Source organism: Heptranchias perlo, chromosome 23 (genome assembly GCF_035084215.1).
Source record: "Heptranchias perlo isolate sHepPer1 chromosome 23, sHepPer1.hap1, whole genome shotgun sequence".
NCBI lineage: Eukaryota > Metazoa > Chordata > Chondrichthyes > Hexanchiformes > Hexanchidae > Heptranchias > Heptranchias perlo.
Genome location: NC_090347.1, coordinates 4,082,626 through 4,096,167, shown reverse-complemented (window position 1 = coordinate 4,096,167; position 13,542 = coordinate 4,082,626). Strand labels below are relative to the sequence as shown.

The 13,542-nt window shown below is 45.7% G+C and overlaps 1 protein-coding gene across 1 annotated transcript in view; it reads right to left on the bottom strand.

The window, feature by feature from the left end:
- The window catches only part of LOC137341012 (sulfotransferase 2B1-like), a 31,057-nt gene that overhangs the window by 15,641 nt on the left and 1,874 nt on the right, over positions 1 to 13,542 (bottom strand). The window contains exon 2 of the mRNA XM_068003836.1: positions 9,997 to 10,205. Coding sequence (XP_067859937.1) covers positions 9,997 to 10,205 — 209 coding nt within the window. The remainder of the gene's footprint in view (positions 1 to 9,996; positions 10,206 to 13,542) is intronic.

Here is a 13,542-nt window from a genome sequence, read left to right as displayed (position 1 = left end):
GGGCGACATGGACATGTTGGGCCGAAGGGCCTGTTTCCATGTTGTAAACTTCTATGATTCTATGATTCTATGAAGAAAGGATGATGGATAATCACACGCAGCCTCCTCCTGAGGTCCCCATCATCAGAGATGCCGATTTGGCTCACTCCATGTGACATTAAGTAGTAGTTGGAATACACTGCGAAAGTCACGACTGCTACGAACATACGAATTAAGAGCAAGAGTAGGCCATTCGGCCCCTCGAGCCTGCTCTGCCATTTGGTAAGATCGTGGCTGATCTGATTGTGACCTCAACCCTACTTTCCCGTCGACCTACTATAACCCTTGACTCCATTGTTAATCAGGAATCTATCTAACTGACTGCTGACAATATCCTGGCTGTAGTATTGAAGACTTGATCCCCAGAACTAGCTGCCTCCCTAGCCAAGCCATTCCAGCGCAGGTATGACATTGGCATCTACCCGACAATGTGGAAAACCTCCCAGGGATCCCATATCCACGAAAAGCAGGTCAAATCTAACTCAGTCAACCTCCTCCCAATTATTAGCAAAGTGATGGGAGAAGTCACCGATACTGTCATCAAGTGATTTCTACTCACTCATTGAGAGCAGCTACTCTCCCCTCTGGAATTCTGAGCTCCAGAGGAGAGAGTAGTTGCTCTCAATATCAAGGCAGCTTTCAATCAAGTATTTCACCGAGGAGACCCAGCAAAACTGAGGTCAGTGGGAAAACCATCTAGTAACTGGAATTATACCTGACATACGGGAAAACAATTGTGGTCGTCAAAAGGCCAGAGTAGCCCTCTGACATTGCTGCCAGAGTTCCTCAGCCCAACCACCTACAACTGCTTCATCAGTGACCTTCCCTCTGGCATAAGATCAGGAGTGGGTTGTTTGCAGATGATTCTACAGTGTTCAGCTTCATTCATAACTTCTCCAGTAATAAAGCAGCCCATGCCAGCCTTTGGCTGACAAGTAAGATTTACACCACACAAGTACCAGGCAATGACCATCTCCAACAAGAAATGGCCCAACCACCTCCCCTTGACCTTCAGCAGCACCACCATTGCTGAGTTCCCCAACTCAGCATTCTTGGGTGGGGGGGGGGGGGGGGGTGGTCACCATTAATCAGCAGCTTAATTGGATCCGCCACATCGACACTGTGGTTATGAGAAGGGCAGAGGCTGAGTACTCTACAGTGAGTGCCTGACATCCTAACCCCTCAATGCCTTGCCACCATCTACAAGGCTGAAATCAAGAGCACTACTCATTTAGATGGGTGCAGCTGCAACAACACTCAAGAAACTCAACACCATCCAGGATAAAGAAATTTGCTTCAGTGGCAGGGGTGTCAATTAAGTCAATATCCATGCCTCTATGACTACAGTATGCACTATCCATGGGATGCCTGGCAGGAACTTGTTAAGCGTATTTTTATAGCACCTCCCAGTCCCAAAGCCTCTACCGCCAAAATCAGCAATGTCATGGAAACACCATCAGCTCCAGATTCCGCTCCAAGTCACGCACCATCCTGACTTGGGACATATAATCGCCGTTACTGGTCGCAAACCTGGAATAATCTAACATCGTTGTGGAAGCATCACACCACAGGGACAGCAGTGGTTCAGAAGGCCCACCACCAACTTTCCAGGCAACCAAGGATGGGCAGAAAAATGCAGCTTTGGCAGGTTGCCCACACCCTGAGAACAAAGATTTGTTTTAAATGTTCCCCATGGAGGGAATACCAGAACGATGCACATCAATCAGGAGTTGGACAATAGGTTACATGCGCATGTCCACATACGGAAGCATGCAAGTGCCTATGATGGCAATGCAGTACCCAAAGGGACACACACACACACACACACACGTGATACAGAGTGATGCATTGGTGAAAGGTGAGTGATGAGGGGCCAGTTGGCACAGGGCAGAGGTCTAACCCTAACCATTAATGGGTCAGCTTTGAAATGGAAACTGTAACAGCAGCAAGCCTATATTGTGGAGTCACTTGCCCCTTGCATGATACTGGAAGGTGGCTGGGTGGTTTGGACGAGTTTCACATTCCTATGTACTCTTATTTCCCATGTGATGATGTTATAAGGCAATGCATTGCAATATACCATTCAGTATGTGGCAATACTAGTGGTATCTGCAGTAGACACCTCAGTTGAGCAGGCCATAGGCACACTGAGTATGCTGCTATGGAGCCTTTGGGATCAAGACTCCAAGATGCACTTATACCGGCTTTAATGTATTGGAAAGCAGTTTATAGCAACCATGATGGGGGAATTGCGAAACTTACTCAGATCATTGAATATCACGATTAGATGCCCTTCACTACTAGCATAATTGTAGTACAGATGCAATTAGTTGGCACTCATGTCAGTGACAATTCTGAGCCATCACAAAAGCCCTACACAACTAACAGTGGATGTCACATCATAACACTGAGCTCTCAGTGTCTGCAGTGCCAGAGACTCCTGGCACTGATACAGATCCTTCAGGGTTGGTTCCCCTTCTGTATCCTTGCAGTTTCACAGGAGGCAGTGCAGCCATCCAGTAACGCCACTTTAACTTGGGGATAACTTATGGTACAGCACATCCGCAACCAAGTTTATGAGACACAAGGAATTAATGTAGCAGCAAAACACAGCCACTGCTAGCGCTCCAGCACTTGACTATCAATTCACTGTTACTTTATTTTGCAGCTCATCGTCCATTCATTGTGCAGATTGTAAGTGCTCGTTGTCCAAAAGCCAAACAAACCATACAGTACATCGCAAAAAAAGGGCACAAATAGGAGTTCTATGATTTTAACTATGTCCAAAAATAAAATGTACAACGGCAGAGCTAACTGGAAGAACAAGACAATGAAACCTTCACAGTCCCAGTTCCCTGACTGCACTGCTGCAAGTTCTTGCTGAAGTGTGTGTAGCAATACAGGGCTTCAGTTAATCCCTGAATGGAATGGTACATGGCAAGCAGCACATTCTGGAGATGTTCCTTTCAAGTGCCTCAGAGGTCATAAAAGTTGAGCAGAGTGCAATTTTCAGAGTCATGGTGGTTGTGGAGGAGACATGATCTCCCTGGTGAACCAGGACCTTCTCAGCACTGTTTCTCCATAATGCTCAGAAAGCCAACTTTGTTCTGGTAGATCGACTGAGGTCAATAGTACCTACAGTGTCTCCTGATCCTTCTCCTATATACCCAGCAATAGTCACTATACTTATGCTCGCTGTCAGAAAACTGGTTCTTTTAACAACTCTTTGCATTTACAATCCTCGTTTATACCAGGTCTAAATTTCTATGAAACATTTTCCTTTCAATGTGCCTCCAGAGCTGTGGAATGTTCACTAGTTCCTCATAAGGCCTCAATATGTTCAACATGCCTTTTTCCGCAAATTGGCATGGGGACAAACAGATTAGATGGTTAAATGGTGGCTGAAAGGGTGGTGTGGGAAGCAGGGGTTTCAATTCATGGGGCACTGGGACCAGTACTGGGGAAAGAGGGAGCTGTTCCGTTGGGATGGGCTCCACTTAAACCAGGCTGGGACAGTGTCCTGGCAAATCGAATAACTAGGGCGGTAGACAGGGCTTTAAACTAATAAGAGGGGAGGGTGGGTTCAGCTAAGGGTAATTTTATCAGTCTGAAAAGAAAAGTCAAGGCTGTAGAGCAGAGTAGTGATTTGGGTAAAAACAAGCAGAGTGTGTCAGGAAGGGAGAGAGAGTTTAACAAAGGTAACAGGGCATTAGTAGCTCAGGTCACATCAGGCAAAAAAAGTAACAAGTTAAAATTAAAGGCGCTGTATCTGAATGCACAAAGCATTCGTAACAAGATAGATGAATTAATAACACAAATAGAAATAAATGGGTTTGGTTGAGTAGCCATTATTGAGACATGGTTGCAGGGTGACCAAGGTTGGGAACTAAATATTCCAGGGTACTTGACTGTTAGGAAGGATAGGCAAAATGGAAAAGGGGAGGGGGGTAGCCCTGATAATAAAGGATCTTCGCTCAGAAAATCAGGATGTAGAATCAATCTGGGTGGAGCTAAGAAATAACAAGGGGCAGAAAACACTGGTGGGAGTAGTCTATAGGCCCCCTGACAGTAGTTATAGTGTTGGATAGAGTATTAATCAGGAAATTAGAGGAGCCTGTAACAAGGATAATGCAATAATCATGGGGGTCTCTAATCTTCATAGACTGGGCAAACCAAATTGGCAAAAGTAGTTTGGAGGATGAGTTCATGGAATGCATCAGACACAGTTTTTTTTAGAATATGTTAAGGAACCAACTAGGGAACAGTCTGTTTTAGATCTAGTAATGTGTAATGAGACAAGAATAATTAATAATCTTGTAGTAAAGGAACCTCTGGTGAAGACTGATTATAGTATGATAGAATTTCATATTGAGTTTGAGAGTGATGTAGTTAAGTCCGATACTAGGGTCTTAAACTTAAACAAGGCCAATTATGTAGGTATGAGGGGCGAGTTGGCTAAGGTAGATTGGGAAATTAGATCAAAAGATATGATGGTAGATAAACAACATCAAACATTTAAATAAATAATTCATCATTCCCAATGAATGTATATACCCTTGAGGAATAAAAACTCCACAGGAAAAGTGATCCAACTGTGGCTAACTAGAGAAGTTAAGAATAATATTAGACTAAGAGGCGGCTTACAATTTTGCCAAAATAATGTAGTAAACCTGAGGATTGGGAGGGTTTTAGAAATCAGCAAAGGATGACCAAGAAATTGACAGAGGGAGAAAATTGAATATGAGAGTAAATCAGCAAGAAATATAAAAACAGATTGTAAGAGCTTCGACAAGTTTATAAAAAGGAAGAGAGTAGATCGGCAACCAAAGGTATTAAGGGATATGGGCCAAAGGCGGGTATATGGAGTTAGATCACAGATCAGCCATGATCTTATCAAATGGCGGAGCAGGCTCGAGGGGCTGAATGGCCTACTCCTGTTCCTATCTTCCTATATTCCTAAAGTAAACGTGGATCCCTTAGAGGCAGAAACAGGAGAAATTATATAATGGGGAATATGGAAATGGCAGAATCTATTATTAAGGACATAGTAACAAGGCACTTAGAAAATCATAATATGATTAGGCAGAGTCAACATGGCTTAATGAAAGGGAAATCGTGTTTGACAAATCTATTGGAGTTTTTTGAGGGAGTAACCAGCAGGGTCAATAAAGGGGAACCAGTGGATTTAGTATATTTGGATTTTCAAAAGGCATTCGATAAGGTGCCACACAAGAGGTTGTTACACAAGATTAGGGCTCATGGGATTAATTAACAGACAGAAAACAGAGAGTAGGAATAAAAGGGTCATTTTCAGGTTGGCAGGCTGTAACTAGTGGGGTGCCGCAAGGATCAGTGCTTGGGCCTCAGCTACTTACAATCTATATTAATGACGTAGATGACGGGACTGAGTGTAATGTATCCAAGTTCACTGATGACACAAAGCTAGGTGGGAAAGTAAGCTGTGAGGATGCAAAGCGATATAGACAGGTTAAGTGAATGGGCATGAAGGTGGCAGATGGAGAATAATGTTAGTTGTTTAATTGTCCACCACCATTCACGACTGGATGTGGCAGGACTGCAGAGCTTTGATCTGATCCGTTGGTTGTGGAATCGCTTAGCTCTGTCGATAGCATGTTGCTTCCGCTGTTTAGCATGCATGTAGTCCTGAGTTGTAGTTTCACTAGGTTGGCACCTCATTTTTAGGGGGGCCTGGTGCTGCTCCTGGCATGCTCTTCTACACTCCTCATTGAACCAGGGTTGATCCCCTGGCTTGTTGGTAATGATAGAGTGAGGAATATGCCGGGCCATGAGGTTACACATTGTGCTGGAATACAATTCTGCTGCTGATGGCCCACAGTGCCTTAAGGATGCCCAGTTCTGAGCTGCTAGATCTGTTCTGAATCTATCCCATTTAGCACAGTGGTGTTGCCACACAACACGTTGGATGGTGTCCTCAGTGTGAAGTCGGGGCTTCGTCTCCACAAGGACTGTCATGCACAGATGCATCTGGGACAGGAAGATTGGTGAGGACGAGGTCAAGTAGGTTTTTCCCTCATGTTGGTTCGCCCAGTCTGACAGCTATGTCCTTCAGGACTCAGTCAGCTCGGTCAGTAGTGGTGCTACCAAGCCACTCTTGGTGATGGACATTGAAGTCCCCCATCCAGAATACATTGTGCCCTTGCTGCCCTCAGTGCTTCCTCCAAGTGGTGCTCAACATGGAGGAGGACTGATTCATCAGCTGAGGGAGGACGGTAGGTGGTAATCAGCAGGAGGTTTCCTTGCCCATGTTTGACCTGATGCCATGCGATTTCATGGGGTCCAGAGTCAATGTTGAGGACTCCCAGGGCCACTCCCTCCTGACTGTATATCACTGTACCGCCACCTCTGGTGGGTCTGTCCTGCCGGTGGGACAGGACATACCCAGGGATGGTGATGGAAGAGTCTGGGACGTTGGCTGAAAGGTATGATTCTGTGAGCATGGCTATGTCAGGCTGTTGCTTGACTCGTCTGTGGGACAGCTCTCCCAATTTTGGCACAAGTCCCCAGACGTTAGTGAGGAGGACTTTGCAGGGACGACTGGGCTTGGTTTGCCGTTGTCGTGTCCGGTGCCTAGTGGTCCGATGCCGGGTGGTCCGTCCGGTTTTATTCTTATTATGACTTTTTGCAGCGAGATTGTACAACCGAGTGGCTTGCTAGGCCATTTCAGAGAGCAATTAAGAATCAACCACATTGCTGTGGGTCTGGAGTCACATATAGGCCGGACCGGGTAAGGACGGCATGTTTCCTTCCCCAAAGGACATTAGTGAACCAGATGGGTTTTTACGACAATCCAGTAGTTTCATGGCCACCATTACTGATACTACTTTTTCTTTAAATTTCAGATTTTATTTAATTAATTGAATTTAAATTCCCAAGCGGCCATGGCGGGATTTGAACTCATGACTCCTCCATAACCACTATGCTACTGTACCCGAAGCAACATGCTATAAGCAAAGCTAAGTGATTTCACAACCAACGGATCAGATCAAAGTGCTGCAGTCCTGCCACATCCAGTCGTGAATGGTGGTGGACAATTAAACAACTAACGGGAGGAGGAGGCTCTGCAAACATCCCCATCCTCAATGATGGTGGAGTCCAGCACGTGAGTGCAAAAGACAAGGCTGAAGCTTTTGCAACCATCTTCAGCCAGAAGTGCCGAGTGGATGATCCATCTCGGCCTCCTCCCGATATCCCCACCATCATGGAAGCCAGTCTTCAGCCAATTCGATTCACTCCACTTGATATCAAGAAACGGCTGAGTGCACTGGATACAGCAAAGGCTATGGGCCCCGACAACATCCCGGCTGAAGTGCTGAAGACTTGTGCTCCAGAACTAGCTGTGCCTCTAGCCAAGCTGTTCCAGTACAGCTACAACACTGGCATCCACCCAACAATGTGGAAAATTGCCCAGGTATGTCCTGTCCACAAAATGCAGGACAAATCCAATCCGGCCAATTACCGCCCCATCAATCTACTCTCAATCATCAGCAAAGTGATGGAAGGTGTCGTCGACAGTGCTATCAAGCATCACTTACTCACCAATAACCTGCTCACCGATGCTCAGTTTGGGTTCTGCCAGGACCACTCGGCTCTTGACCTCATTACAGCCTTGGTCCAAACATGGACAAAAGAGCTGAATTCCAGAGGTGAGGTGAGAGTGACTGCCCTTGACATCAAGGCAGCATTTGACCGAGTGTGGCACCAAGAAGCCCTAGTAAAATTGAAGTCAATGGGAATCAGGGGGAAAACTCTCCAGTGGCTGGAGTCATACCGAGCACAAAGGAAGATGGTAGTGGTTGTTGGAGGCCAATCATCTCAGCCCCAGGACATTGCTGCAGGAGTTCCTCAGGGCAGTGTCCTGGGCCCAACCATCTTCAGCTGCTTCATCAATGACGCTCCCTCTATCATAAGGTCAGAAATGGGGATGTTCACTGATGTGCAGTTCCATTTGCACGAAGCAGTCTGTGCCCACATGCAGCAAGACCTGGACAACATCCAGGCTTAAGCTCATAAGTGGCAAGTAACATTCGCGCCGGACAAATGCTAGGCAATGACCATCTCCAACAAGAGAGAATCTAACCACCTCCCCTTGACATTCAACGGCATTACCATTGCCGAATCCTCCACCATCAGCATGTTGGGGGTCACCATTGACCAGAAATTTAACTAGACCAGCCACATAAATACTGAGGCTGCAAGAGCAGGTCAGGGGCTGGGTATTCTGCAGCGAGTGTCTCACCTCCTGACTCCCCAAAGCCTTTCCACCATCTACAAGGCACAAGTCAGGAGTGTGATGGAATACTCTCCACTTGCCTGGATGAGTGCAGCTCCAACAACACTCAAGAAGCTCGACACCATCCAGGACAAAGCTGCCCGCTTGATTGGCACCCCATCCACCATCCTAAACATTCACTCCCTTCACCACCGGCGCACCGTGGCTGCAGTGTGTACCATCCACAGGATGCTCTGCAGCAACTCGCCAAGGCTTCTTCGACAGCACCTCCCAAACCCGCGACCTCTACCACCTAGAAGGACCAGGGCAGCAGGCACATGGGAACAACACCACCTGCACGTTCCCCTCCAAGTCACACACCATCCCGACTTGGAAATATATCGCCGTTCCTTCATCATCGCTGGGTCAAAATCCTGGAACTCCCTTCCTAACAGCACTGTGGGAGAACCTTCACCACACGGACTGCAGCGGTTCAAGAAGGCGGCTCACCACCACCTTCTCAAGGGCAATTAGGGATGGGCAATAAATGCCGGCCTCGCCAGCGATGCCTACATCCCATGAACAAACTTTAAAAAGTGGGGAAATATGAAGTTATTCACTTTGGTAGGAAAAATAGAAAAAGGAATGTTTTTTAGATGGTGAGAAACTATTAAATGTTGGTGTTCCGAGGGATTTAGGAGTTCTCGTACACGAAATACAGAAAGTTAGTTAACATGCAGGTACAGAAAGCAATTAGGAAGGTACCTTGGCCTATATTACAAGGGGGTTGGAGTACAAGAGCAAAGAAATCTTGCCGCAGTTGTACAGGGCTTTGGTAAGACCACATCTGGAGTACTATGTAGTTTTGGTCTCCGTACCTAAGGAAAGATATACTTTGCCGTAGAGACGGTGCAATGAAGGTTCCTAGATTGATTCCTGGAACGAGATGGTTGTCCTATGAGCAAAGATTGAGTAGAATGGACCTATACTCTCTCGAGTTTAGAAGAATGAGAGGTGATCTAATTGAAACATGCAAGATTCTAATACACCTTGACAGGGGAGATGCTGAGAGGATGTTTCCCCTGGCTGGAGAATCTAGAACTAGGGGACATAGTCTCAGGATAAGGGGGCGGACATTTAGGACTGAGATGAGGAGGAATTTCTTCACTCAGAGGGTCGTGAATCTTTGGAATTCTCTACCCCAGAGGGCTGTGGATGTTCAGTCATTGAGGGTATTCAAAACTGAGATTGATAGATTTTTGGACTCGAAGGGAATCTAGGGATATGGGGATTGGGCAGGAAAGTGGAGTTGAGGTCGAAGATTAGCCATGATCTTATTGAATGATGGAGCAGGCTCGAGGGGCCGGATGACCTATTCCTGCGCCATGTTCTTATGTCCCAGCTTTTCACAAGTAATTCTAATCCCTGTGTGAGGTGTAGCAATGCTCACAATGTACATCCGTTGCTGCTTCCCCCAACATTCCACCATTCTGTGCATGTGTATGTTTTCATTTAAGCTTCCAAATCATAAGACCGTGATCCCTCCAGCCTGCCAGCTTTATGCTGTAATGGAATTTGGAGCAAAATACATACTTGATTCAGGGTAATATACAACCAAAGTTAGTTAACAGAATTTTTTAGAAAAATCAAAATGTAGCAAAATAAAAGTCATTACACTCAGGACGAAGGAAAAAATAATACTTCACTTTTGCTTTTGATGTGTCGAAGGACTTTGGCATCAGATGGTAAGGAAGATGTGTTGTAATGAGCCGGGGTGATGGTCTGTTCTCCAGCAACATTTTACTATATTTATGCTCCAACCATGGTACACGCTGCCAGCTTTGGATAGTCAGCACTGGTGTCAGATCCCCATTGCTGTAAATTAAAGGCACTATTTCTTGCATCCAAGTAGTGCCTGTTTATATAAATGGCGCAAGATATCTGGACATTAGGACAAAAGAAGTACTCACATTGTTTCACATAAGAAAACATGAAATGAGAAAGGGTTATTCAGCTAAAGTCTGTTCCTTTCATACACCACGTATAATCGGCTGCATCAGGGCCCTTCCCCAGCATGGCACACTTCTTCCTTGTAGAGTAGAGCAAAACTCCCTCTATGAAGATTAAAGCTGCTTCTACATTGCAATCAAGCAGTGGCAAAATTCATTTTTAAAAAAAAACCTGACATTTTCTACTGCTGGAAGCAGCAAAGCAGCATATATGCGCACAAAACACATCAGCAGAAAGCAAATAGCTCACAACAGCCAAGTTGTCTGGGAAAGGTCTCCACAAGTTGTACCTTGATTTTGACTCACAGAACAATGGTCTGATGTGCTAACTAATTAATCGATCGGGGGAACGTTATTCGCAATCCCAAACATCTTGTATTACAAGAACAACTTGCATTCATATCGCACCTTTAACATAGAAACATGTCGAAGACCCAGATTGTTCCACAGAACTTAAGGTATTGGTCGATTCAAGTTGCCAAGTTTTGACACACAGCTAGTCAGACTATGAGAAGGCCTCTGATACCACAAAGCATAAGCCATGCCTGGGATGGTGACTTTGACAGCTGTTTTGAGAACTTTTTAAAGAGGACGGGGCCCTTGATTAGCTGGAACACTATGATTGGCAGCTCATGGATGGACACCTCATCTTACAGCAATATATTAACAGCCCACAGGAAGTCTTCAGAGTGCTCACATTTATCTTTGTAACATGCAACCGGTCTTCCGTGGTGTTAGCCATGGCTCAGTGGGTAGCACTCTCGCCTGACTCAAAAGCTCGTGGGTTTAAACCCCATTCCAGAGGTTTCAGCACATTATCTAGGCTGGCAGTACTGAGGGAGTGCAGCACTGTCAGCGGTGCCGTCTTTCAGATGAATCGTTAAACCGAGGACCCTTCTGCCCTCCCAGGTGGACGTAAATGATCCCACTGCACTATTCGAAGAAGAGCAGGGGAGTTCTCCCAGTGACCTGGCCAATATTTATCCCTCAGCCAACACCTAAAAAACAGATTCCTGTTTGTGGAACAGTTTTTAAAAAAAAAATTTGTTCATGGGATGTGGGCGTCGCTGGCGAGGCCGGCATTTATTGCCCATCCCTAATTGCCCTTGAGAAGGTGGTGGTGAGCCGCCTTCTTGAACCGCCGCAGTCCGTGTGGTGAAGGTTCTCCCACAGTGCTGTTAGTACTGTGCACAAATTGGCTGCTGCGTTTTCTAAATTAAGACATGGACTACATTTCAGAAGTTTTGGGACGTCCTGAGGTCGTGAAATGCAATTTATTTCTTTCTTTCTAAACTTGCTGCACCATGGACGCCCAGCATTCTACAGATGTGCAAACTGCCTCTGATGTTTTGGGCTGTTTGCACGCGTGGAATTGTGATGTAATGACATCACATCCATAACGGAGATGTTCATGTGTGATGACATCTGATACAACGTTATGGCCCGGCCGCCAAGATACGATCCTGCTGCAGTACTGCATTTACCAGCCTCAGTAAGACTAGTGGGGTTCAGGGAGGACCCAATCAAAAACCCAGACGGTTTATACTGATGTGGCACCAAATGTGGGAGTTGGTAGCTGAAGAACAAAATAAAAGTAATTTAGATATTTCCAGGGAGTTGGTGACATTAATAGATTTGTGTCATCCGCCAAGTCCCAGAGTTCTTTGGTTTACATTATTGCACTAAATTTTGTAGGAAAAATTCCATTTCTGATAGCTCAGTTTGGTAACTGAGCAGTTACCAAACTGTGCAGTTGAACTGGAAGTTTTCATAGTTCAATCCCAGGTGCGTGCCAAGTTGGCTGATTTCAGTCACTTTCAGAAATCAACAGAGAAGGGCAAATATGGGAATGAGGGAAGCAAAAAAAAAAAACTTTTCATTACACAACTTTGGCCTCAGTACCAACAGTGGGGCAAGTGTTGTTCGATGTATGGGTTCAAGCTAGTTTGAGTAACTTTGGGTCAACAAAAAAATACTGCAATGTTCCAATAAACCAAAAGCAAACAACAGGCAGGAGATGGTGCAACTCTGCCTACAGGCACGTCATGAATTCTTCCAATTTTAAATGAAAAACATGCAAGGCTTTCAACATTTGATTAAATTGTAGGATCTGGGTTTGTTTCCAGTTTCTAATCTCAACTAAAATCAAAAGCCAAATACTGCAGATGCTGGAAATCTGAAATAGAAAGAGGAAGTACTAGAGATACTCAGCGAGTCAGGCAATATCTGCGGAGAAAGAAACAGAGTTAACATTTCAGGTCGATGACCCTTCACCGGAACTGGAAGAAGTTGAAGATTAAACAGTTTTTAAAGAAAATGCAGAGCCAGGGAAAGGGAGGAAGGGGGAAGAGGAGGAGAGGAAAGAACAAAAGGGAGTCGGTGACCACTGCTCCCATTTTTACCATGATGTGGAGATGCCGGTGATGGACTGGGGTGGACAAATGTAAAGAGTCGCACAACACCAGGTTATAGTCCAACAGCTTTATTTGAAATCACAAGCTTTCGGAACTTTGCTCCTTCGTCAGGTGACACTCAGCTGACGAAGGAGGAAAGTTCCAAAAGCTTGTGATTTCAAATAAAACTGTTGGACTATAACCTGGTGTTGTGCGACTCCGTACATTTGTCCATTTTTACCAGACAGCAAGTGCTGGTAACGGTTCTGATGTTGCCATTTACAGCTCCTCTAGACTCATCTTTTGTTTCTCAACCTGTCCCATTCCCACCCTCCTTGCCTTGCACCATCATCCCTTTTGTCATTTAATCACTCCTGCCCTCCACCCTATCACAGACCTTCCCTTTCCCCCTTTCCCTGGCTCTGTACTTGCTTAAAAACTGTTTAATCTTCAACTTCTTCCAGTTCTGACCAAGGCTCATCGACCTGAAACATTAACTCTATTTCTTTCTCCTCAGATGAGTGCAGCTCCAACAACACTCAAGAAGCTCGACACCATCCAAGATAAAGCAGCCCACTTGATTGGCACCCCATCCACCACCCTAAACATTCACTCCCTTCACCACCGGCGCACTATGGCTGCAGTGTGTACCATCCACAAGATGCACTGCAGCAACTCGCCAAGGCTTCTTTGACAGCACCTCCCAAACCCGCGACCTCTACCACCTAGAAGGACAAGAGCAGCAGGCACATGGGAACAACACCACCTGCACGTTCCCCTCCAAGTCACACACCATCCCGACTTGGAAATATATCACCGTTCCTTCATCATCGCTGGGTCAAAATCCTGG